The sequence below is a fragment of the Monodelphis domestica genome, chromosome 5 (assembly GCF_027887165.1).
Source record: "Monodelphis domestica isolate mMonDom1 chromosome 5, mMonDom1.pri, whole genome shotgun sequence".
NCBI classification, from domain to species: domain Eukaryota; kingdom Metazoa; phylum Chordata; class Mammalia; order Didelphimorphia; family Didelphidae; genus Monodelphis; species Monodelphis domestica.
In genome coordinates this window covers 59,087,125-59,114,108 of record NC_077231.1, presented here as the reverse complement: position 1 = coordinate 59,114,108, position 26,984 = coordinate 59,087,125, and the positions used below count along the sequence as shown (strand labels likewise).

General features: G+C 34.2%; 1 protein-coding gene across 23 annotated transcripts in view; it reads left to right on the top strand.

Moving 5' to 3' along the window:
- Positions 1 to 26,984, top strand: part of PPP1R12A (protein phosphatase 1 regulatory subunit 12A) — a 185,519-nt gene that overhangs the window by 117,529 nt on the left and 41,006 nt on the right. For 5 of the 23 annotated variants that reach the window (XM_056798528.1, XM_056798533.1, XM_056798548.1 and 2 more), the window contains 11 exons: positions 5,239 to 5,363; positions 9,318 to 9,434; positions 9,806 to 10,018; positions 12,310 to 12,404; positions 15,104 to 15,223; positions 16,408 to 16,575; positions 17,012 to 17,188; positions 21,427 to 21,517; positions 24,566 to 24,766; positions 24,905 to 25,076; positions 25,987 to 26,108. In XM_056798528.1, coding sequence (XP_056654506.1) covers positions 5,239 to 5,363; positions 9,318 to 9,434; positions 9,806 to 10,018; positions 12,310 to 12,404; positions 15,104 to 15,223; positions 16,408 to 16,575; positions 17,012 to 17,188; positions 21,427 to 21,517; positions 24,566 to 24,766; positions 24,905 to 25,076; positions 25,987 to 26,108 — 1,601 coding nt within the window. The remainder of the gene's footprint in view (positions 1 to 5,238; positions 5,364 to 9,317; positions 9,435 to 9,805; positions 10,019 to 12,309; positions 12,405 to 15,103; positions 15,224 to 16,407; positions 16,576 to 17,011; positions 17,189 to 21,426; positions 21,518 to 24,565; positions 24,767 to 24,904; positions 25,077 to 25,986; positions 26,109 to 26,984) is intronic. The other 18 variants (XM_016425686.2, XM_056798540.1, XM_056798544.1 and 15 more) reach the window with 12 other exon arrangements.

Genomic DNA, 26,984 nt, shown 5'->3' with positions numbered 1-26,984 from the left:
ACTCTAGAATGGGATCTTATTAGTATAGGAAGAGTAATACTTGTTCTTAGACTTAATTCAGCAGTCACTTCCTGAGAACCAATGTATTTTGTTGTGCTGTTCCTACATACCCTGTATAATATTGTCCTATTTGGCAACAATTGACAATAATATTATTAATATAATTTAGTCAAACTACATTATAATGCCTATAATTTTCATACCTGGTGCAGTTTTTATCCTGTGTTTTGAAGTTGAGCATTAAAAATGTGGGATCTTCTTCTGTGTGCTATGCCTATTAGGCCATGATCAATCTTTAACTAACTCAAAAAGTTTGTTAAATTCTGTATAAAAGTTCTGCCATCATACTTCAATGCATTTGTGATCTCTTCATGTGGGTACTTACACAATCATGGCAGCAGATTTCCATCTGTCTTGTCTATATTTTATCAAAAATGCTCCATATGGAGATCTACCCAGTGTTTGGGATCTAGTCCTTCATTGTGTTAGCTGGTTGAGCAATCATCTGCTATACTTTATTCTGTCTACATGACCAGCCCATCTATAGCATACATTGAAAGTGAAAAAATCATGCTTTAAACTGCAGAGTTCATTTTTTTCTGAAGGTAGATGGCAATTTTTCATCATGAGTCCTTTGGGATTGTCTTCGAACAGTGTATTGATCAGAATAACTAAGTCTTTCACAGTTATCATCCTTATGATATTGTTATTACTGTTATTGGTTACGGCTAACTTCACTTGCATCAGTTCATATAGGTCTTTCTGAGTTTTTGAAACTAACCTACCTTGTCATTTCTTAAAGCAAAACAGTATTCCATTACCACCATATACCACATATTGTTCAGCCATTCCCTAATTTACAGACATCTCTTGGTTTCCAATTCTTTGCTACTACAAAAAAAGCTGTTATAAACATTTTTGTACAAGTAGGTCCTTTTTCTTTGATCTCATCGGGATATTGGCCTAGTAATGATATTGTGGGATCAAAGGGTATATACAATTTCATGGGCCCTTGGGCAGTTCCAAATTGTTTTCCAGAATGACTGGATCATTTCAAAACCACTCACAATGTATTGGTGTCCCAATTTTTACACATCTCCTCTAGCATTTGTCATTTTCTTTTTCTGACATGTTAGCCAATCTGATAATTATGTGGTAAGTAAATATATTAAAAGTGATTTGGACCCTTTACCTTTTCTGCCTTGGAATCAAAACACTTAGTAGCAGTTCTAAAACAGAAAATGGGGGGGGGGGTGCATTAAGTGATTTAGAGCATTATTTTCATGTGACTTCTTAGCTTTAACTTCTTTGGAAAACTGCCTGCTTGTAATCGTTTGTCAATTGGGGAATGACCTTTTTTTTTTTAATTTGGCTCACTTTCTTATATATTTGAGAAATGAAGTCTTTATCAGAGACCATTAATTTTTTTTTAATTCAAATTCTTTCTTGAACAGTATTTCAGCAAAGAGACAGACAAACATACAGACCTGGGATCTTTAAATCAATGTTTGATATAATAAATACAATCACACCAATTTCTGAACCCCTCTCATTTTACACATGTGTGCACACACACACAAATTCATTTTCATCTCTTTTAACTTCCCATTATGCTTAACTTCCCATTAAGCAACATTATACACATCCGTGAAAAATGCTCATTAATGTTTCTTCCTTACTCCTTTCCAGTATCATTCATTTATTTCCCCACCCTTATTCCTACTTAAGTTTGCTTAGCCATGCATATGTCCAGTCTAAATTCAAACTCCCACTGTCTTGGTAACCTTTCTTTAGCTCTTGTATATCATTGTTTTAGTTCTTTCTTGCCCAGCCTGGTCTCTGAAACTAGCATTTAGAAAGCAACCCTAGTGGAAATGTAATCTGGCGCTTCCTCTGTAGCTACTGTAAACTTTGCTTTCTCAGCAACCTTAGCTGCTCAGGACCTCCAAAAAGAAGGTATTTGCCCTCAAAGCTCTTTGTACTGGATGAATTGTTCAACATTAGAGATGGAGATATGGTTTTAGAAGTAAAAGGCATTAGGGAAAGTGTATCACCATCTGCTTTGGCACTATACCTAAGGAATATGGGATCTTTTCCATCTGTTTTACAGCTAAAACTTCTTATTAGTGTGGTCTCCTTGACAGCAAGTAATACCTTACTTTTCTACTTATATTTGTAGCTCATACTCAGCTCAGTGCTTTGCATACAGTGAGTGCTTAATTAATGCTTTTTCAGTCATTTATTGGTTTTATTCTGGGTTTGTTGTCTGGCTCTCTTACCTTCAGTTCCAACAGTGCTGCATTCTTATAACCTTACTTATAGCGAGGTCCCCCCTGAGTACCTTCCTTGCAGATGTCAAGTGTACTTCAAGTATCAATTTCAGAGGTACAGACCTTTAGTTCTCTTTCATGTTCTTTCTCCTTCATATCCTAAAGATAGCATGTTTTAGAATAACACATGAAACAGTGAGAGAATATTTGGCTCCTTCCTTTTCTTACCTTCCCCTCAATCTTAGTCATTTTGACATTTAAACCTCCCTTGTGCAAGCTTTTTAATTTATCTGGGGTCAGTGCTCACAATGCCATCTCCACAAGAACTTTTGAAGAACTTTATCAGTTATACTCTGCATTAGACATACTCCATGACAGGGAGCATATTCCCATTCTATGCCTCATTTGATAATCATAATCACTTTTTAGAAGTTTCTCAAGTTGTTCATTTTATTCTTTCATGTCTTTTTTAATATGAATATTTTGACAAGTAATACACACATACATACTTGGGGTTTCTTGACTTTTTTCTTTAAAAAAATTTTTTTTTTGCTTTTTTCATTTGGCAAGATAAAAACAATTGGGCATTTCTTTGTGAAGGTTATTTAAAAATGAAACTTTTACCTTTTTTTAGCTTTAATAGTAGCTAATGAATGAAAATACTTTACTTAAAGTAGTATTTTTTAAAAACTATATTATGAGGTCACTAGGTGACTCAATGGATAAGGCACCAGGCTTAGAGTTGGGAGGACCTGGGTTCAAATGTAACTTCAGATTCTTCCTAATTATGTGACTTCGTGCAAGTCATTTAACTCACTTGCCTAACCCTTGCTCATGTATCTTTAAGAGCTGTTACTAAAACAAAAAGGAGAGGTTTAAAAAAAATAAAATCAAACTATGTCATTAACAGCTTACCTGCACAGTGAGAAAAAAACAAGCCACTGCCTTCTTGACCAAAAAAGAAAAGACAAAGGATAAAATGTCCCTTTTTTAAAATAGAGAACTTATTTTGTTTATTCCCAGAGATCTCTGTCCCCTCTCTCCTCACACTATAGAAGGTATCACCTGACAAAAAGATACATATATAGATCGTCTTTCATTTTAATAAATTGTCTTTCGTGTTTCTATTTTTCAATTGTGGGCTTTCATATGTTATTCTTCAAATAATAATTGTATACCTTTATGTAATATGCTCATTCCTTCATGTAGGCCTTTTAAAGTTTTTAAAAAACTAACCATATCATTTCTTATGGTACAGTAGTATTCATTACAATCATATACCCCAGTTTGTCCAGCTATTCATCAATTGATGGACATCCCTTAATTCCCAGTTCTTTGCCACCACAAGGAGAACTGGTTTAATGTATATATAGGAACAGATAAGCTCTTTTCCTTTTTCCCTAATCTCCTTGGGAAATAGACCTAGGTGTTGTATTGCTAGTATGTGGCTGATAAGGGTATGTATCTAAAGCATCTCTTTACTTTTGAATGGCCTGTGAAAGCCTTTTTAAAAATCCTGTAGTTTAATTTTTAATTAGAAATAATTAACTATTTAATAAAGAAAAATTTAAATATTTTGTGTTTTTTTAATCCACTTTGATTCTTTAAATTTATTGTTTTAATTAGGTTCTTAAAATTCCATATTAAGTTAGAAGAGCCATGTGGACTTTTAAGAGAGAAAGGACTAGAATACAATTCATTGGAAGTGCTATGAGTAGTTTCCGAATTTGGTAGTTATTCCATATCTTTGTTAAATGGCCACAGTTTATAGTTTTTGTACCTTGAAAACATGAGAACTGGGTAAAAGAGTCAGTGAGTCATAAAAAAATTTATTTTTGCAAGTAGAAAGGTTATCCAAAGAACAAAGTACATATTTTATTGCTATGCAGTCAGTAACATCTTATTTTTTTGAAGGAGGTAACACATTATTAATACCAAAGTGGAAGATTTCTTTGAAAATCAGTCAGCGTATTAGGACAAAATAATTGGGTGTTTCTCAAGAATGTACAACTCCCCCATGGCATTAAAGATTCTACTTTTTCTCTTTGCACACCTCAATATGCTAAGCAAACATTTTGGGGGGGGGGGTCTCAGGTTACTTAGACATTTTATTTCAGTGTCTGGTGGGAAAACATTTATTTATATTGTAACCAGGACTTTGTAGTCTTCTTCCTCTTGCAATTGTGTGTAATCAGTTCTGTTTTTTAATTTTTTTCTTTTTTTATTCTTTTTCCTAAAAACTTTACTTTGTATATTAGAATCACTACCAAGTATTGGTTCCAAGGCAGAAAAGCAGGAAGGGCTAGGCAATTGCAGTTAAGTGAATTGCCCAGGGTCACACAGCTAGAAAGTGTCTGAGGCCAGTCTTGAACCCTGGATCTCCATTTCCACTGACTATCCACTGAACCACTTAGCTGCCCCTAATCAGTGCTATTTCTCATGTCTAAAGGGTTTTCTATGCACACACATACACATATGTATATGTGTATGTGTGTGTATATATATGCCTAGAGTTTTTATGGACTCATGTCATAGAGTCCCAGTACTTTATTAACTAATGAGAATTAGTAATGAACAGTCTTCATTGTAATGTCTTTAAATGCTTGTTTCAATGATGTTTAAAATTTTATAATGTATACAAGATGACAATGTGAGAGCTATATGAGCACCATACTTGTTTTTCTAGGGATCACTTACTATGTTTTTGTTGAATTTTATTTTAAAAATGCAGCAAAATCTACCCATGTCTTTTTGTAAAGGATATTTTTTTGGATCTTATTTCCAAATTATTTTCATTTTTTCCATTTTTTCATTTATTCCATTTTATATTTTTATAATTCCCTTGTATTATTTTTAAAAATCATTTCAGAGGAATACTTTAAAATTATATTTTTCATGTCATAGAAGTTGAACAAAAACATTTTAAGTCTAGGCTCAATATCCAAATATTTCCTTCTGTGTTTTTAAGATAAAACAAAACCTATGGCATCTGTTAGTAACACCAATACCTCCAGTGTTCCAGCAGCTCCTGTAGCTGTCACAACACCTACCTTGTCTTCTGGCCAGGTGACACCTACATCACCAATTAAAAAGGTAAGTTTAAAAAATTGTTTATTGAATCTTGTGCATTTTGCTTAGAGGGACAAAATGGGTTTTTCACAATTACATATTAATAATTAGCTAATTTTAATTTGAAGAATACTTTAAAAAATATTTGATTTTGGAACATCAAGCCGCTTTTCTGGTTTTTATAGATTATTTATAGCATTTCCTTAAGTATTTGTATTCTGTTGATATCTGTGCAAATTGATTGAGGAAATGAATATTAATAATAAAACAAATCACATTATGGGTAGAGTAGTACTAGCTTTACAGATGGGAAAACTATGTTTACATCATGATAGTTGACATTCATCTAAACTTTAGCATTTATAAAGTGCTTTTCTATACAATAGTTCAACTATGTGAGGTACATACTATAGCTATTATCATACTCTCATACATGAGGAAGCGGAGGCTTAGGGAGGGTAAGGATCTTATCAATGACCTTACAATCTTTTCTCCTCGAATTCCCCCCTCTTCCTGGCTTTCCTATTCTTGTTCAAAGTATCTCTCTCCTCCCAGTTACCAAGCTCATCCTCAACAACTCGCTCTCAGCCCTTACATCCAAACTGTTGCCAAGAGCTGGCCCATTCTACCTATGTCTAGCGCCTCTCATACAGACATCTTTCCTCTGACTCTAGTCTTCATCACCTCACTTCTGGATCAGTGCAGTTGCTGGGTGCTTTTTCTGATGGTCAGTTCTCTTCCCCATCCAATCCATCCTCCCTCCTGCTGTCAATTGGTCTTCCTAAAATCCAAGGTTTTTCCTCATTTAGGAAACTCCCTGTTACTTCAAGTTCTATTAGAAAATTTTCTACTAGTGAAGCCCTTCACAACTTGCCTCCCCTGACCCATCTCTAACCATCTTAAACCTTTTTCTTCTCCATGTAGTCTACAATCCAGTGACACTGACCTCCATGGTTTTCTTCATACTGGACATTCCACCACCCTTCTTTCTCCTTTGTTTTGTCTTTGTGAATAGAAAGCCAGGTCTGGAGATGAGAGGTCCTAGATTAAAATGTGACCTCAGACACTTCCTAGCAGTGTGACCCTAGGCAAATCACTTAACCCTTATTGCCTAGCCCTTAAGGCTCTTCTGCCTTGGAACTAATATTCAGTATTGATTCTAAAATGAAAGGTAATGGTTAAAAAAAAAAACTTAATGGTATAGTGCTTGATTATGACCTTATTGACTTTGAGACACTGTCATAGAATGGAATATTATAATTTTTGATCCCTTCTTCTTATAGTTTACAAAATATTCCACACTTATATCAGGTTTTGAGATGAGGAAATTGAGATTAAAAAAAGATGACGTGACTTGGCAAAAATTAGAAAAACTTGTAAGTTATACAGCCATTGAACTTCTGTTGCCTCCCAAACTGGTATTTTATCTACTATAAAAAAAATTCTCTATTAACAATCATAGTAGGGAAAAAATACTTTATAGGGCTATAATCTCTACATAATATACTTTTCATAAATATTTCTTAACTATTCATTGATTACTTGATATGAAAATTGGACAAGGAGAAACTTATTTATGATTATTACATTTATTACCAAGATATTACATCTGTCCTTTTATACCCGATTTCATTGTGCAAGTCTTTGTTTTTTATTGAAACAAAAATTTTAAAATCCGCTCCATTTTTTGACCATGTAAAAGCAAAAGGGACAAAATGAAATGAAAGAGTTCACCAACACCCACAAAAAGAAATAATATTTATACAGTATCTACCCTGTGCCAGGAACTGTGCTAAGCACTTTGAATTATTATCTCATTGATAATCACAACACTTGGAGGAGCTGCTTTTTACTCTCTTTGGACATTATTTCTCCTCTTGTTCTTTATGACATCCAGCCAAACTTGACTGTATCTCGTTTATCAGCCAGGATACTTGAGTCCTAGCTTTGTGCCCTCCCTTCTTTACCTCCACCTTTTTGAAGACTTAGCATTGGCACTGTTATCTGCATGAAGATTTTCTACCAATTGCTAATGACTTCCCTCCAAAACTCCCTTCTATTTAATTACTTCATGTTTATTTATACTTATTCACTACATAATTATGCTGTATATACTTATATGTACTCATTATCTTAAGTACACTGTCTGTAAGTATTGTTTCATTTTTTGTGCTTTGATCTCTAGTATCAGCCCCAGAGTAAGCACCTAGCCAATGCTTATTGATTAATTAAGCTGATAGGGTATTCCCTCCATTGATACAAATTGTAGAACCTCTATGCCTGCCGATCCAGTATGATTCTTGTCTGTGTCCTCCCTTAAGTTTATCACAGGGGTCTGGTACATGTACTGCACCTTTCTTAGATTTTTTTTCTGACACCACAAGGATACCAGTGGAGCACAGAGGTGATGTTATACCACTATCTGTTTATGTGACAGCATATAAGTCTCTTATGATGACTTACATTTTCTTGAAGATGTCCATTATATCACTTCTGCTTCTTAATCCCTTGTTTGTAATGTTTTCAGCCTGTTCATCCCCACCATACACCTGTTCATTACTTTTTGGACTATCTTCAACTTCAGTTATTAAGCACAACTTGTCTGTGAAAGGACTAAATCACCTTCAAAACCAGTCACCCTAAGAGAGTAGACATTTAATATAATGATACCATCATTAAAAGTTTTAATTTTTTCAAAATTGCCTTTAAAACTTTGAACATTTTATTTTGAATGAGCAAATTTTCACTCCTGGAAGAGAGAATAATTTATTTTTGTCACAGTCAAAAATCATTTGGCTCCACATCAGAGGATCACACATTAGACTGTTATCACCTTTGCCAACAGAATGTCATTCTTTTCTTGTTTCATAAACCACTCCTATGAGGAGTTCAATTGGCCTTATGCAATCAGAATTTTCTTCTTTCATGGGAATTAATACTCAACTGCCAATTTTAATTGAGACCCCATTTCTAATGTGGAGACATACTAATTATCTTCCAACTCTAGCAAGCTTTTTCCGGAAGCGTGTATTTTGTGCAAGATACCATTCCACAAGTGGTAGCGTGGAAGAGTGGTACAAAATTAAAATAAAATGTGATTCATGCCCTCATGGAGCTCACAATCTAATAGAAGTGAATTGTTTTTCAATTAGTTACAAAGTGGTGCAGTGCAGCTAGCTAATGTAGTGAATAGAATGCCAGACCTTAAGTCAGGACTGGGTTCAAATATGACCTCAAACATATCCTAACTCTGTGACCCTGAGCAAGTCACTTAACCCCATTTGCCTACAATTAATAATAAGATAGAAGGTAAGGATTTTAAAAAATTAGTTACAAAGCTAAAATTTCTTGTAATAGTCATCAATCAAGAATCATTTCTGAAGTGGGTTGTGTTAAATTATAAATTTTATCATGTTTAAGGGATCTCAAGAATAAAATTTTTATCATCTTTTAAAATAGTCCAACTGTTATTTTCCTGAGAATTCATATTATTAATTTATATTAAAATTGGATCAGAAAAATAAAGCCAGTGCTTCCCCCTTCCTGCCCACTCCCCCTTTTTTTAATCACTTTTAAATTTAAAACAAAATTTTTAAAGCAAACTATCTTGCTTATTAAAACTTAAAATTCAAGTTTCACTTTTTTGTGTGTTGACCTCAAAGTGGTTGGTGCTTTTTTGTTTCTGTTTTTAAATTGATCTACCTTTATGTACTAGGTAGTACTCTGGCTTGCTAATTTAATAAATGTTTATTTTTAACTGTCTTGGGAATATAGCTTATTTCTCTACCAGCTTCTTTCATCGTGTTGTCTTCTATGTTAAGATTGAGGTTTATTGTCAATTATTTTTCAAGACTTAAGATCAATATTTCTAGTTTCAGGGCTTAAATGAACAAATGAATATGGTGTCTTTTCTTAACCCTTTTGTGTTCTTTCTTTCAATCTTCATTTCTTTACATGTCATGTTTAATTTGGCTTTAGTATGATTTCATTCCTCCTATCATTCCTGTGGCGGAATCAATAGATCCTGCATCATGGAGGCAGGGGTTACGCAAAACTGGCATTGTTCTTGTGCCCAGTAAGGGTGAAAAACTTCTGGTGAGGATTTTGTATGTACGAGAATTTGTCTTAGGTTACAAAATAACAAACTTAATAAAAATGCCAGTGCTACAATTGCATGGTTTTACATTTTTACTGTGTGGTCACTTCTGTCTAGATTTGCATCTTGGTGTCCGTGTGATTAAAAAAGTGTGGAGTGTATTTTTGTAAGCCTAACTTCTAAAATTCTATTCCATTTTTTCAGCTATGGATGTTCCCATTATTGATGAAGTCATTAACATAGGAAAACAGTATTTTCTCTTATGATCATATTTTTATGTCCTGTTTGCCTATAAGAATATCTTGATTTAGCTCCTGGTATGATGAGTGTATTTTTTTTTCTCCCCACTTTCCAAAAAACAAAAAAACAGTTTCCAACGTCTACTAAGGTTTCTCCAAAAGAAGAGGAGCGGAAAGATGAATCCCCTGCTTCTTGGAGGCTTGGTCTTAGGAAGACAGGCAGCTATGGTGCCCTTGCTGAAATCACAGCCTCTAAAGAAGCCCAGAAGGAGAAGGACATGGCAGGCGTTATGCGCTCAGCATCCAGTCCCAGGCTTTCTTCTTCTTTGGATAATAAAGAAAAGGTAAATTACCTCACTTGTATATAATTGTTTTTTGATATTATAACTAATAATTACTCATTAGTACCCAAATTCTAGTACTAGTTCTAGTACTTTAGGGTTACAAAGTACTTTGATACACAACATTTCATTTGATTTTTTCCAATAATCTGCTAAAATTCTCAGTAGATCCATGGATCTACAGCTGACCAAGGCTACAGAAACCATCTTCTCCAACCTTTTTCTTCTTACAGTTGAGAAAATTTAGGTCCAGGGAAGCTAAGTGACTTGAGCCCAGGTCCTCTGTCCTCAGTGCCAGAACTTTCTTAAATAAATCCTATTTGCTTGATTATAGCAAAGGAAACAGATGTATGGGAAATAAACAAAAATAGCTAATAAGTATCAACTCTAGGGACTCTAGCCAATTGTCATTTCCACCACAGTGAACTTCTTGGTTTGGTGGGCTAAGGGAATGATAATGAAACCTCCTAGATCTACTACATAGTGTTCTGAAAGAGGAATTTCATATTTAATAATAACCAGAAAGAGTAATACTATGTCATGGCATAACCATATGTATTTGCCTGTATATCTGAGTACTTGTTCTATAAATATACTAGATCTGGAGTGTTATATATTAGCCTCCTGGATAAATAAGTTCAATGACTTAATATAGATACACCTCACTTTTGCTTCCATTAATGAATTTTCATGCCTTTCTTTTTTCTTAATCCTTTACCTTCTGTCTTGGAATACTAAATACTAAGTACTGTTTCCAAGGCAAAAGAAGGGTGAGGGTTACAAAATAGGGGTTAAGTTGACTTGCCCAAGGTTACACAGTTAGGAAGTCTCTGAAACCAGATTCAAACCCAGAAACTCCCAAGTCCAGGCCTGGCTTTCTTTCCACTGAGCTACCTAGCTGCCTCTCTTGTCATTCTTATATATGGTTTCCCATAAATACTATATTTGGTGTCAAACTAATGCTCAGTGGCATCTTTTTAACTTTTTGTAAGTATTAAAATATCATTGATTTCATCTTCTGTGTTATGCTCTTGCCACAGGGTCCTGCCAACCTCCTTTGATCATACTTTTCACATTACTTGGCTGGGCATGCAGTCAGGAAGACCTGAATTCAAATATAGCCTCAGAAACTCACTACCTGTGTGTGACCTTGGATGAGACTCTTGCACCTCTGTTTACTTTAGTTTCCTCATCTGTAAATTTGAGATAATAGCCCTCTCTCCTTGTTGTGAGGCTCAAATGAAATCATAATTCTAAAGTTTTTGGGACAGTGCCTGGCATACTGTATATCTATAAATGAGCTAATATTATTGTTTTTTCCACCTCTTACATTCTTTACCTGTAGTAACATACCTTAGCCTACCTCCTATGTTCATTCATTATACTCTTTTAAGATCACCTCCAATGTTTTTGTGTGCAAATTATGTTATTCACATAGGGAGGCACTGGTGGCATTAAAAAGATCAGCTCCTATATCACAGAGGCACTTGGAACCATTGAATGAATTGTATGCCCAGCCCATGTATAATACTTGGACAAGGTACATGTTCTGAGGAACTAATTCATTTCCAACTGTAGGTTATAAGCCATGCAATTTTTTAAAAAATTTGGGTAATTTTTACTAGTATTTTCTCTTAATTATTTAAAAATGTCCCAATAACTGAAAATTATATCAAAATTAAATAATTACAATTTGCCCCTCCAAATAGATACACTAAAAAATGACTTATCATTTATTACTTATGTCAACCTAAATATAATATAGTGTGCAAAAATACTTTGAAGTGTCAAAAACTAGGAATGTATACCTACATAAAGTTTCCTTGCCTTTAACAAACCAGATGAAAATGAATTTTTGTAGTGTTTATAGCTTTGAAATTAATAAATATAACCTTCCAACTATAAAAGGGCATTATTTTGAGTAGCTCATTTTTACCAATTTTAGGAAATTGCACAGAATGGGAAAGGAATTTTTGTTTCCTCATTCACAAACTTTAGCTGATCTTTTAATAATGATGAAAGAATTGAAGAGTAAATAAAGGATAATAGAGTTTGGGGCATTTGAGTTGGAGAATATTTAGATATTATTTAGTTCTGTTTCCTCATTTTAATCTAAGAAAACCAAGGTGTCAACATTGCCATTTGCCCAAGATCATACAGTAGCAGAGCCAGGATTGTAATGCATGGTTTCTAATTCTATGTCTTTCTAAACTCCAATAGCTGAGCAATTATGCATTTTTGAATAAATGTTTATTGTTTTCTAGTTTAACTTTAATTTTTTCCCTATGTTGCAGGAGAAAGACAATAAAGGAACTCGACTGGCATATGTTACACCTACAATACCACGACGTCTGGCCAGTACCTCTGACATTGAGGAAAAGGAAAACAGGTGACTTCTTAGTGAAATCTAAATAACCTGCTTTAATTTTATTTTATTTTTAAATTTTAAATCTTTGAAGTTAGTTAAGATTAGGCATATGCCATATTATTCAAATCTCAAGTGATGTCCCATTTTCCCCTCTTCTAAGATCCATGAAAAGAATGAGAAAACAATCTTCTATACATCATCTCATCTGTAAAACAGTGAACTTAAAAAAAAAAAACTAGCATTAAAATAAAGGTAGAAAGGATGAATAAGACTTTCTTGAAGTGGTTGAAAAGCTGACTAGACTTTCATGGTACAGTGTTAGCCCTGATGTGTGATAGAAAAATTTACATTAAGTGACAGTAACAGAGATAAAGACTTCAGCCCACAGAACAATAGATCAGGAGTCACATATTTACCAGGATCTAATGGCAAGAGAAGCAGAGAGAGAGTACGCAACAGTGGACTCAGTTTAAAGTCAGTAAACAATATCTTAGAAAGGAAGCAAGATACATATCTGACAGCTATAAGTTTATAGATAGTTTAGCAGAGTTTTCCCATTTCACTGAATGTTGGTTATAGTAATGACCACAGTCCCATCAGAAAAGAGCTTTGGCTAAATCTGAATCAGACATGTGCCAAGTGAAGGGAGATATAGACTGTACTATTGACCACTGTTCACCCTGCCTGTTTTAGTCAATTGAGCTCAGAATGGTCTGTGCCTCCTTTTTCAGCTTGAAGAACTAAAACTCTGTTGTGAAAGCTGCTGCAGTCATGGCCACAGTCATGGCAAATACTTCACCACTGACTCTGAATTTTTTTATTTTTATAATGTACATGTAACATGTTTTTTAATTTAATCTGCATTATTCACATTTTCTTTTTAAGTCTAGACAGTCAATGAAGCAATAAGTTAAACCCTGATTTGTAGCATTTACCAATCCCAAAGATACTGTCTGCTCTTATGAGCATAGTACAAACTAACTCCAGGATACCACTGGGATTTATATTTTGGTTTTCGTATTAATATCTTCAACACATATGTTGAAGATTTTATATGATGAAATATTAGAAGAGGTAGCTTCTGGTTCTTGCAAATAAAAAGGTTTCATAATTTTTTAAATTTCCAAGTACTAACCTTTAAAAGGCCAATGTAGACTTTTGCTGTGAAACAGTGGGTGCAAATGAATTCTAAAGTGTGATCACTTGTGAATAATTCAAAGCTCTTCACAAATGTTTATAGTTTTGCTATCATAGCCATCCTCCTCTTATTCACCATTTTTGTACTCTCCATAAGCCTTTATATCAAAAATCACCCTTTTAAAACTAAATAGGCTATACCATCTCCCACCCAATAAATGAAACGTGAAATAAAATGAAAAGCATTTTAGAAAATTTCACATTGTATTGACTTGTGCTACTTTCAAAACCAATTATAGCAGAATGGATTGGTACTGTATCTGTGCTTTTAAACCATTTAAACCATCTTATTCTTGAAAGATGTAATAGTTCTTTGATATAACTTACAAAATTTACTCTCTTAACATTAATTAGATACCAAAATTTTATAACATCACTAAATCCACATCAGCATTTATGGTACCATTAAATTCTTAATACACATATGTGAAAATTGGATTTGGTGAAGTGAGAGTTCCAAGTTGAACTCCCAGAAGACCTTCATTGTTACAATCGGGGGAAAGCCTCATCCAATCTTCACACATAACTAGTTTGTTTGCTGTTAACAAATATTTAATATTAGCTAAAGCTAATGTGACTGAGATATTCTTAACATATATACTAATACCTCCATTAAGGACATGAGATGTTAAATGTATTTTTTATGAAGATTGTTTTCCTGAAAGCTAAGCTCTTGCTTTCTCTGTACATCTCTTTCCTGTCTTCCCCTCATCCTCCCAGAACAAGGTGTCCTACCTATAGCATCTGTTGTTGCTTCTAATTTTGTATTTTCTCAAATATGATATTTATTCAGGAAAATAATTAAAATTTTTATAATATGCTTAAAATTTGCAGTAAATAAAGGTTGTTTTAACAAATGTTCTACCAGTCAGAAGGGTCTGTTTGCATTTTTGCAATGTAAACTATTGATGAAATGTTCATATTAATCATTGAGAAGTCATATCATTTGAAATACTTTATTATCAATTTGTGTTTTGGGCAATGAAGCTTCCTTTAAAATGTACCAAAGCAGGGGGCAGCTGGGTGGCTCAGTGAATTGAGAGCCAGGCCTAGAGATGGGAGGTTCAAATCTGGCCTCAGACACTTCTTAGCTGTGTGACCCTGGGCAAGTCACTTAGTCCCCATTGCCTAGCCCTTACCGCTCTTCTGCCTTGGAACCACTACACTGTTTTTATTCTAAGATGGGAGGTAAGGGTTTAAAAAAATAAAATAAAATGTACCAAAGCAGAATTTACAGAACCTCAGAATGTAGTGTACACTGTATATACCCCAGGCCCTATCCTAGCTGTTTTGCTCAGTACTTCACAATAGCTATGTTTGATTAATAATTATTCTTACATCCATAATTTAATGTGAATATGTTCTTATTACATTTCTTTGATTTTTAAGTGATGGGTGATAAGGGTAAAAATTAAGTTTCCAGTAATCAAATGGTAAATTTTTACACTGTTTACATTTTAGTGCAGAACTTCTTAACCTGTTTTTCTTGTCTGCCACATAACTAAAGTGTGATCTTTTCACAGGGAAACTTCAAGCTTACGAACAAGTGGTTCATATACAAGAAGAAAATGGGAAGAAGATATCAAGAAAAACAGCTCAATTAATGAAGGATTATCATCACTTGGCCCACCTTATCATAAAAGGTAATAGAATAATTATTAAAAAACAACAACTTAATTGTGTGATTTTAGAAATATTTGGGATAATTTGTACTTTATTGAGGAAGACACATTTATATGGATTATTCAGAATTATGTGGTTCCACTCGAAAGTATCTCATTGCTTATAGGAAATTTGTCTTCAGATTATAATTGACAAATATTTCTTCACAGCGTGGCCACCTCATTTATATTGCATTAAATTTTGCTGCCCCATAAAAAAATATATTCAGTTATAAATTTGTGGGACTGAAATTCTTGATATAACCTAAAATAGGTAATTTATCCCTAGTAGGTAACTAAAATTCATACCAATGCAACTGACTTGAAGTCAATTGGAATGTTAAAATAGGATATTGACCGCTCTAATAACATGCATAATAGCCAAAGGAAAGAAAGTATTAAGTAATATTTAGGGGGATATCTGCATGCTTTCCCTATCTGCAGTCATGGAACAAAATAAGTCTCATTTCATATTTTGCTTCCTTTCTCCTATTAAAGCTGACAGAAAAAACTTACAGATTTTAAAACTTTACAAGAAGGCATTTTGTGTGTGTGTGTGTTTTTTTTTCATGCATATCCTAGTTTATATAAAATGCAAGGCTACACTGTACTTCACTTTTTAGCCTTCACATCAGTGAGCCTTGTTTATGAGTGCAATTTGGGCTTTGAGTTTCACTGGTTTTTAGGACCATTTATAGTAGTAGACTAGAATAAGTTCAATGGTTCTTCTTGAAGGTCTAGATAACTCCTGGAATTCCAGATCTATTTTAAGGTTCTGTTAATGGTTTAAGATTCAGTCTGGAGTTTTGAAATAGTTTTCCTCACACCTTCATAATGACCAGTACAATGAATAGGTTTTCTTAGGTTATTCCTAACCGGGGTGCTTTTCTCAGACTCAGTATACCAAGGACCCAAGAACCTGGGACATTATAAGAAGCATACCAGATAAGAAAACTACTTTATAGAACTTGTTCATAAAATGGATAAATGTAGTACTTTCAAATTTGTGAGCCATTTGACATTGGCAAATACTGGGAGCAACCCTCGTGTTTTAGTGGGTGGCATGTAGAGGGCTTTGAATGATTCCAAGACTCGCCAATTTCGGTTGCTGTAGTGATAGTGTCCACATTCAAACACACTATATAGATAATGACTCTCTCCTTCAGTAGTTCCTTTGGTAGAAGACAAGATGATTTGGTTAATTCTAGTGTTCCAAGCACCACATCGGCACCAACAGTTACCTCTGCAACTGGGCTCCAAAAAGGCCAGCTTTCAAGCACGAGTACAACCACAAAGGTTGCAACTGGTTCTTCTCCAGCAGGCACACAAAGCAGGTCAGTGCATAGTTGTGTTTTGTCTTCAGGTCTCCTGTGTGCTTTTGTATGTGCATGCATTTTTGTTTAGTAGGTGCTGGGACTCTGGATTTTTTCATTTACCTTGTTCAACTTATTTGGCTACTTCACAGACAAAAAAAAATACTGTATAAAAAGTTGAGGTATAGCCTCAAAGTAGCAATTTTGCATGTCTCTGTGAAGAAAAAAATACACCTTTAAATTTAGTCATTATTAACTTCTCTTTCATTAAAATGTTAAATGTAAATTTATCCTGATTACTCCAAATGACTTTAATTTTTCATTGCTGAGAGATTTCTCACTTTCTGTTTTTAAAAAATCCATCCCTGGAGTTACATGTTATCTGCTGTTTAGTGAGTGCTTTCGGTGTTTAGCTGTTTCCTTTTCTCTTTTTGTGTTGCTGCTTATAATGTTATAGTACCTCACATCGTTTGTGGGCTGAGGATAGTGCTGAAAAAGACAAGGACAGTGCTCCCACGGCAGTGACCATTCCTGTTGCACCAACTGTTGTAAATGCTGCCACTTCTACCACAGCCTTGACTACAACTACTGCTGGCACTGTGTCCTCAACATCAGAGGTCAGGGAGAGACGCAGGTGTGTAAAAGGACCCAATGCTGGGAGAGCGCACCCAGTGCTAGGTGGTTTGGGGGGAAATTGGGAAGGGGTGTGACTTGGGGTTTTGTTTTTATATTTTGTCTAGTTGACCATCTTTCTATTAAGATAAATGAAATGCATGCCATTTCCCTAAAGTGTAATTATGGACCCATTCAGATTTGATTAACTCTTTTAATTTGGAGGCAAAGAAGCAGCATGTTCACTAGAAAAATCACTGAAAATTGGAGCCATGCCCAATTTCTACTATTAGCTCTGATACCTTTTAACTGGTCCTTAAGGTAAATCATGCCCATGCCAATTATAAAAGAGTCTACTGCAATGGTGGATGACTTTCTGGACTAATGCCTTTAAGATTCCAACTCAGAGATTTTATCATTCATTCATTCCTTGATTAAGTCTCTGAGTTTTCCTTATCTTAAAAAGCAATAACAACAAAAATCTTGCTCTGACTTATCTCTTTTATTTAATCCAAGAGAAACAGTTGATTTTACTAAAATTTTTATATACAATTGTAATCTGGTATCATCATTACTCCTACTTATTTTCTTAACCATTTCTCTTAGATAGTTTCAAGTTTTAATTTGTGAACAAAGGAAATTTTTTTTAAAACCCTTACCTTCTGTCTTAGAATCAATATTGGGTATTGGTTCTAAGGCAGAAGAATGGTAAGGGCTGGGCAATGGGGGTTAAGTAACTTGCCCAGGGTCACACAGCTAGGAAGTGTCTGGGGCCAGATTTGAACCCAGGACCTCCCATCTCTAGGCCTGGCTCTCAATCCACTGAGCCACCCAGATGCCCCCAGGCCAAAAAATTTTTTATGAACTGTCTACATCTATAATTCTTTAATTGAAGCTTTTTTTTTAATTGAGTTACAGATTTAGATTTATACAGAAATTCTAAAAGCAACCAAAACAAAACAACTTAAGGATTCTAGAAAATTAAAAATTAACAGTAATAATAATATATTAAAAATATTTAATTTTACATGAACATGCATGCCTAAATGTTTGTGTCCATATTATACATAAAGGGTTTCCCTCTTTCCCCATTCCTAAGTGCATTTGACAGTACTTTCCATCCCTACTTTCTCCTTTCTCCCTTCCCCAACTCCTATCAAGATGATGTAGAGTTCTGGACTTGGAGTCAGGAGGATCTCTGTTCCAATCCCACCTCTGACATCTACTAGCCACTTTAACAGTATTGTCACTTAAAATCTGTATGCCTTCAGACAGCTCTCTAACACTTAGCATTGTAGTCTAGATGTAATATACTTTAGTAGAAAGAATTCCTCCCAGCTGAAGAGAACAACACTCCTTCATGTAGTGGTGTATACATTGTGATACAGTCAGACGGTGGTAACAAATTTTAGAAAATCATCTAATCACTCAATTTGCAGATGAGAACATGAAAAAACTAAGGGCACTGGAGGTTAGGTAACTTTTCCCAAGCCACAGTATTAATGTCAGAGCCTGGATGGAGAAACCTGTTTGCCTACTTTAGTGCTCTTTAAATGGGCATATTCAAGAGAACATAACCAAAATCTTTTATTCTACTTTTTGTTCTTATATATTTATTAATTAAAGACAGAAAATTTGCATTTTACCTATTCAAAATAGCAGGAAACTTTCAGCTCATATGTAGGTTTAAAAAAATAACAAATTTTGTTTTTGAAATTAAAATCCAAAACCCTGGGTCTCAACTGTAAGCCTAATTTTAAAGTTATTAATCATAAATACTACAACTTAAAAGCTTTTCTTCTTTCAGGATCCAAATTTATATTCGCTCAGCAACAGTTAGAACTTTTGAAAGTCTTTCTTAATGGTATTTGCTGGAGTTGTTTTAAACTCACCAGATTCTTAAGCATTGCCAATTCAAAACAAATCTTTACAGAAGGAAACATTTAAAGTGTTAAAAATTCTTCTTGCCATTATAGAAATTTTGTGGCTTTGTTTTAATGATGTCTGCAAATAATTTTAATGTTTGTGTTTTGTTCCTTGTGAAATAGTCGTTTGTGATTTTTAATAATTGTTTTCCGTTATCTTTTTACTTGTCTTTTAATTAAATCATATTACTATAGTATCAAATCATAATATTCACCCACCTAAAAAAAAGTTTTCATTAAACATTGGGGTTTTTTTTTACACAATTTTTTAAAGGGCTTCACTTAATCTGACAGATCAAAAAAATTTGGAAAGATTTCTTACCATCGTATTCCCTGATATGTTTAGATTTTGTTTGTGTGTTACTCAGGATCACCATATTTATGTAAGGTTGAAAATTCTACAGTGAGCATGAGTTCTCTTGCCTTTATTCCATAGTGGTTCAAGATTTATAATGGAAAGAAGACTGAAGTGGCTAGACAGTAAAAAGCTGTCATTTTACACTTTTTAGTTGTGATTTGGATAAAAATCATGCCTATAAATATTGATTTTTCAAGTTGGAAACTTCAATGACATCAGTGTCTAAAAAACAACATTTAGAATATAAATCATGAAAAATTTGAAATTAATTCCTTTGCTAAATACAGAGTTCTTTTTTTAAAATAGTATTATCAGAGTACTAAGCATATATTTAAGGCCATTAATAGTTGAAGGGATTAAAACTATGAAATTGCTTACATAATTGTTCTGTATTCTCTGCACTGTAGACCCGCATTAGTAATAGCCTATTGTTTTCTAGTCTTTAGTGCATTGCTTCTCTCTAATAAACCTAACCTGGTGATGGGAGTAGCTATTTTTTTTCCCTTCTAGTTGTTTATAGTGTCCCTGAGTCTTATGTGATTTTTTAAAAATCCATCATGCTTTCATTAAGGGCCAAATAGGAAGCTCGGGAAGACCCACTTGTAGTCCTGGAGCTCAAAACCTTCTTGCAGATTAGGTCAAGAATTTGGGGTTTGTCTTCTATTCAAATGACTCTTGTACTATCTAGGCACAAGTCCTAAATTAAACAGTGGAATTAATTAGGGATGGTGTAAGGGAGGCAGTGTGTACATCAGGAAAGTCACAGGTAAATTATTGTTGATTGAGGACTCTGGCTTTTCCAGTCACATTACTTGTCTAAAAATAACCAAACTTCAATTTGATGATCAATGTATACCTAATTTAAAGAAACGATGTACTCATTAAAACTCAGCATGTTTATGCTATATTCTTTCATTTGACATGTTTCAAATTAAGATTTTTTTTGTTGTTATTTAAGTCATACCTAGTATAGACAAGTTGTTTAAAAAACAAAAATAGGAGCAATTAGGTGGCTCAGTAGATAGAGAGTCAGGTCTAGAGACAGAAAGTCCCAGGTTCAGGCTTGGCCTCAGGCACTTCCTAGCTGCATGATACTGGGCAAGTCACTTAACCTAATTGCCTAGCCTTTACTTCTCTTCTTCCTTGGAACCAATACTTAGTATTGATTCTAAGAGAAGGTAAGTTTTTTTTGTACTTTAAAAAAAGAATTATGTTTCTTATTAGACTGACAGTGTGAGTTTTTGTTTTTGAAGGAGATAAGATTTTTTTTAGATTTTTTTGTTTTTTGCCTTAAAATATATCACCAAGACAGGTACATGTATGTATTTCTAGTACACCCATGCTTTATATTTTTTCACACATTTGTTAGAAATCACATCAGGAAAAACACAAATAGGACACATAAAGATTATATTCATAGTTGAGTGGTGTCATGGAAATATTTAAAATTTCCCCCAAAACAATTATCATTTATAATGAAAACTTTGAATTTCCATCATTCTTTAATTAAATATCTTATTTTAGCCACTTATTTCTCAAAGTAAAGATCCATTAGATGATAGTAACATAATTTGGTGAGACACATTCTGTAGACATAATTTTTTTGAAAAAAAAATAGACTCTTGAATCAAAAATAGACTCTTGAATCTATCTCAGATTTCCTTCTGAGTAAATACAGTAAGCACAGTTTTAATCTAAAATAATGCTGAGGTTTATAATAATATTAGGAAGTAAAAACATCCCTAGCATTCAATTATTTTTTATTAAACATTTCCCAATTACATTTTCATCTGACTTAGGCAGCACTAGGACAGTGAGTTTGACACTAATTCAGTGCTTATTCAACTGAAACTTGCTGAAAATTTATATTTAAGATAATTGCTCTTAAGCACTACCAAGTTCTTAATCATGGTGACTAAGTGGAGGTGGATGTTATGAGCGGACATGCTTATTAATGATTTTTATTTTCCACTGTAGATCATACCTCACTCCAGTTAGGGACGAAGAGTCTGAATCCCAAAGAAAAGCAAGATCAAGGCAAGCAAGACAGTCTAGAAGATCAACCCAGGTATGCTTCATGCACTGAACATACACATATGTTGAACTTTTCCCAGTGGGGCTGGAGAAGAAACACCTGTCATTTCAATAAAGTGGAGAAGTCTGGTATTTGAAGCACTATCTGCCATTCAAAACATCAATGTAGCCTTAGAGAATTCCCTGGGGTCCTGAGAGATTATGACCTGCCAGGGCAAACCAACCAGTATATGTCAGTGGTAGAATGGGAATCTAATTCTAAGGCTGTTGGATGGAGTGGGTCCTACAAGATCCACTACACCAGCCTACTTAACTCTTACACAGAGCTTAACAATATAAAGCAAAAGATCGGTAATTTTTATTTTGAAGTCTTTCATTTGACTTAAATTTCATTGATGTAAGTAAGTATAATGGATAGATTTCTGGACCTCCAATCAGGAAGATCTAGTTCAATTCCTGCTTTATGTGACTTTGATCAAATCACTTAATCTTTCTTAACTTTGGTTTCTTCATTTGTAAAATGAAGGGCCATACCTACAATTTTTACTTCACAAGGTTAATGTGAGGTTCAAATGAATTAAAAGTCTGTAAAGGAGGGGGCAGCTAGGTCGCTCAGTGGATAAAAAGTCAGGCCTGGGCACAGGAGATCGGGGGTTCAATTGTGGCTTGATATATTTCCTAGAAGTGTGACCCTGGACAAATCATGTACCCCCAGTTGCTTAGCCCTTAAACTACTTCTGCTTTGGAACTGACACTTAGTATTGACAGAAGGTAATGGTTTTAAATGCATGTGTGCACTCACATATACAAACGTCGATAAAGGACTTTAAAGGCCTAAAATAACTCATTCAGTCAATCAATCAACTGTGTCATTCATCAATCAATTCAGTCAATATTTCTTGAATACTAACTATGTGCTGGGGGAAATAAATATTTTTTAAAATGATAGTCACCACTCTCAAAGAACTTACAATCTAATTGAGCCATTGTTTGAACTTAGACCTACTTTTTTTTCTTTGTATTTTTAATGAATTTAGATCATTTTCCCTTTTTTTACATTTCTTTTTTTTTTAACTCTTACCTTCTGTCTTGGAGTCAAGACTGTGTATTGGCTCCAAGGCAGAAGAGTGGTAAGGGCTAGGCAATGGAGGTCAAGTGACTTGCCCAGGGTCACACAGCTAGGAAGTGGCTGAGGCCAGATTTGAACCTAGGAACTCCCATCTCTAGGCCTGGCTCTCACTCTTTTGAACTACCCAGCTGCCCCCTTTTTTACATTTAAATACAATTTTTAATATTTTATTGACCTTTTTAGATCAATTCTTAATAAGCTTATTTCATCATGACTTCTTTATCCTTAAAAGTCTTATCTGTAAAACAACAACAAAAAAAGACAGCTAATTAAAGTCTAATATGTACTAATAATAGGGTGGTCATTGGCATTGTCCCATTACAGTGTTCATTTTTCCTTTTCAGACATCTATTACTGAGATTGAATCATGATTCAAAAAAAATATTTTCTTACATTATTAAAGCAATCAGGTATCAGGAATTGATTTCTGAAGGTGCTGTCAGTAACACCCAAGTGACTAGAATGTGAGTTCCTTGAGCATAGGGATTGTGTTCTTTGGAAAGGATCTGGGATGTAGGCACTTCCTAAATGCTTATCTTTCAGTGCTGTCAGGGTGGTCATTGCCTCTAAGGGCTCCTCCCTGCCTTTTGGGAAGGCCAGTGCTCATCACTTCCAGGAATCTCTATATCTATATCTATAGCTATAGCTATAATTATTTCTATATCTATCTATACATAGATAGATATATACACCTTTTTTCCCATGGGTATGGGCAGACTATCAGCAGTTTCCCTGGAATGCTAAAAGGGAAAAGGTCAGGAACTTGGCATACTGCTTTGTAGAGTTTGCCTGCCCCTGTGTTGTAAAAAAGATTTTTTGATATACATTTTTCTGGAGCACTTAACTAGAGTTGGAAACTTCCATATGAATCAGTAATAAGTATGGCAGACTTAGGATCTTGTATCATTTTGCCTTCTAGAGAACAATTAGAGTGTATGCATGCCTTTTATATATAAATGTATGATTTTTTAAAAAATCAACCTCCAAGGCTGCTTCAAATAAGACCATCAATGATGAATTAGTAGAAAATGTCTAACAGTGACTCACTTGCAAAGAGTTGAGTATCCATATTGTATCGTGAAGGAGAAATAATCAAAGGGATTGTTTTCATTATATTAACTCCTGGCAATCATTTTGAAAATATTTGGCTTTTGGAAGACCTCATTGCCCTTTTCTTTTTATAGAGCATTTAGATGCAAAATTGAGGGCAGGAAAGGAGGAATTTGTGTTCTTACTATACTGCTGTCATGACCAAATTTTTATAATTGAAGATTTTTAATTTTTAAAAATAAGCTTTCTAGCATAATTGCTATATTTGTTCATAAAAAACTATATTCCTTCCTTTGCCAATGTTAGATTGTGGACCACTTCTTATTTTTCTTTTTTTTTTAACCAATCTATGGATCTGCTCCTTATAAGAACCATATTCTAAAGCTAAGTCAGACTCCTCCCAAATGTGTGAACATACCTTAGATGTTTACCTGTATTTTAAACACAGATCCAATTTCCTTTCAAAAACATTTCATATTAGACAGATGCAAGCCCTATTTAGAATTGGACCGAAATAGCACCAAGTTTCAGTCTTAGTTTTTTGTTTTTTATTTTGTAAACATATACAAGGCTCTTTTCCTGAATTAGACCATATATTTCTTTCAGGAGCCACATCTTACTCAAAACCTAGTTGACTCCTTGCACATACATACTACTGCTCAATATTTGATTGGTTCAGAATGACTAGGAAAATAAGCTTTTTCTCAATTTCAAACCCTTTTCTAAATAGACTTTCCTTCTTTTTTTTTAATCCTTTCACACTATCCATATCAATTTCTTCCTATATTCTATAGATCAGCTTGTGTAAGCATGTTTGTATACCAAATACATGCATTCCTGTGAAGTGACCATTGTCAGTGGAATGGAATGTACATATTGCAACTCTGCCTTTTCTGCCTACAGGGAGTGACGTTAACTGATCTTCAGGAAGCTGAGAAAACTATAGGAAGAAGTCGATCAACTAGAACTAGAGAACAAGAAAGTGAAGAGAAAGAGAAAGAAGAAAAAGAAAAACAAGACAAAGAAAAGCAAGAAGATAAAAAAGAGTCAGATACTTCCAGGGAAGATGAATATAAACAGAAATACTCCAGGACATATGATGAGGTAATGAATAATTTTTCTTTAAATAAAGACTTCAAATGGGCACTTGAATGATTTTTATAATTGGGATGAAACAATTGTTATTTTTCTTTTAAAATGAAATGTAATTGTTTATAATTTAAAATTTTTTCTGTTCAATAGCACTATCAGCGTTATCGACCAGTGTCAACTTCAAGTTCAACTGTTCCATCAGCCTCTTCACTTTCCACCATCAGCAGTTCTGTCTATACTTCAAGTCAAATAAACAGGCCAAATAGTCTCATAGGTATAACATCTGCTTATTCCAGAGGTTTAACAAAAGATAATGAAAGAGGTAAGAATGCATTGCCTTATTTGGATTTTTCCCCCCACTGTACCTCATTACCCCTTGGGAAGGTACTACAAAATGCACTCAGATTGCCTAATTAAATAAAAATAGTACAGCTGATCAAAGAATGCCACCTTTTCTGTAGAACTTTGTAAGTGAAGAGTAAATAAATTTATACAATCTTGTAGTTAGAAGGAACCATGAAGATTGTCGATTCTGAATTTATACCTAAAATCTGTAGCGTCCCTAAGAGTATTCTGCCAGCCTTGGCTTACAACCTTTTGATGAAAGGAAACTCATAGTCCCCTCATCCCAGTTCTACCTTCTGGAGCTCAGCTCATCACTTTAAAACCCTCATCTACATAAAACCCATTTTCTCAGCCATAACATTATTTTTTTTTAATTTTGAGTTCCAAATTATCTTTCTCTTCTCTCTTCCCACCCACTGAGAAAGGAATATATATTTCCATATTAGTCATGTTACCCCCATTTCCCCCCCCCCCAAAAAAAAAACACTAAGAAAAGTAAAGAAAATAAAAAAAAGACATTACTTCAGTTTGAACTCAGTTTGTCCTTTCTGTCTCTCTCTGAAAAGCATTTTTTATTATGAGTTCTTCAGAATTGTCTTGGGTCATTGTATTGATTAGAGTAGGTACATCTTTCGCATTTGATCATCATTACAATATTTCTGTAACTGTGTATAATGAGCATCTGGCTCTGCTTTTTTCATTCTGTATAAGTTCATATAGGTCTTCCCAGATTTTCCTAAAACCTTCCCTCTCGTCATTTCTTATAGCACAATAGTACCTGATCACCCAGGATTAATTTCACTATCTTACATGCATATCCCAATTGTTGTCATGATAGGAAGAAAAAAATATTTATTCTGGTCACCATATTAGTCACTGATCTTTAGCAGATGGTGAAAAAAAAGAGGAAGAAAAAGAAGAAGATAAATCACAACAAAAATCAATAAGAGAACGACGACGACCAAGAGAAAAACGAAGATCTACTGGAGTTTCATTTTGGACACAAGATGTGAGTGAAGAAACTGCCAAATGGTTCCTTTTAAGTACTTTAAAGGTTGCTAATTATAGAGATTAGTTTAGTAAGCTATTGCAATGCTAGATTTCAAGATTTCCTGAAATGTTAAGATTACTTCTTGACATTCTACACTAAATTTTTTTTGCTCTTGAAGAAGCTAAACAGATTTATTAGGATATGCTTTTGAACCAGTTCTATAGTTTTTGTTTATAGAGTTGTTTAAAAAAAAAAAGTCATACTCCTTTGTACAAATTAATTACCATCCAACTTGGACCTTTGGTAGCACCTAAAGTTAGGAGTTCCAATTTTTGTTTGAATAAGAAACCAAAACACTAATGCTTCCAGACATATAGGTTTTCTTGTATATAAGCACTCATTTGTGCCTTTCCTTTATTTTGGAGGTTCTTAAAAGAAAGATTTCATAGCTGGGGGTGGGTAGGTGGCTCAGTGGATTGAGAGCCAGACTTAGAGATGGGAAGTCCTGGGTTCAAATTTGGCCTCAGACATTTCCTAGCTTTGTGACCCTGGGCAAGTCACTTAACCCCCATTGCCTTGGCCTTACCACTCTTCTGCCTTAGAACCAATACACAGTATTGATTCCACAACAGAAGGTGAGTGTTTAAAAAAAAAAAGAAAGAAAGATGTCATAGGTAAAATTCTATTTCAAAGAAGATCTTTGTAACAGTTATTTTAACCGTAGTATATGATCCAGAGACATTGCTTTTTCAGTTCTCTTTATTAAAAATTCTCTGTAATAGCTCCTATAAAAAATTTTATTCCCCAGTCACTATTAATATACCCAATATGTACTTTTTGCTCTAGATGAGAGCTCCAAGATGGAGATGTTAAATCAAAATATACTCCCTGACC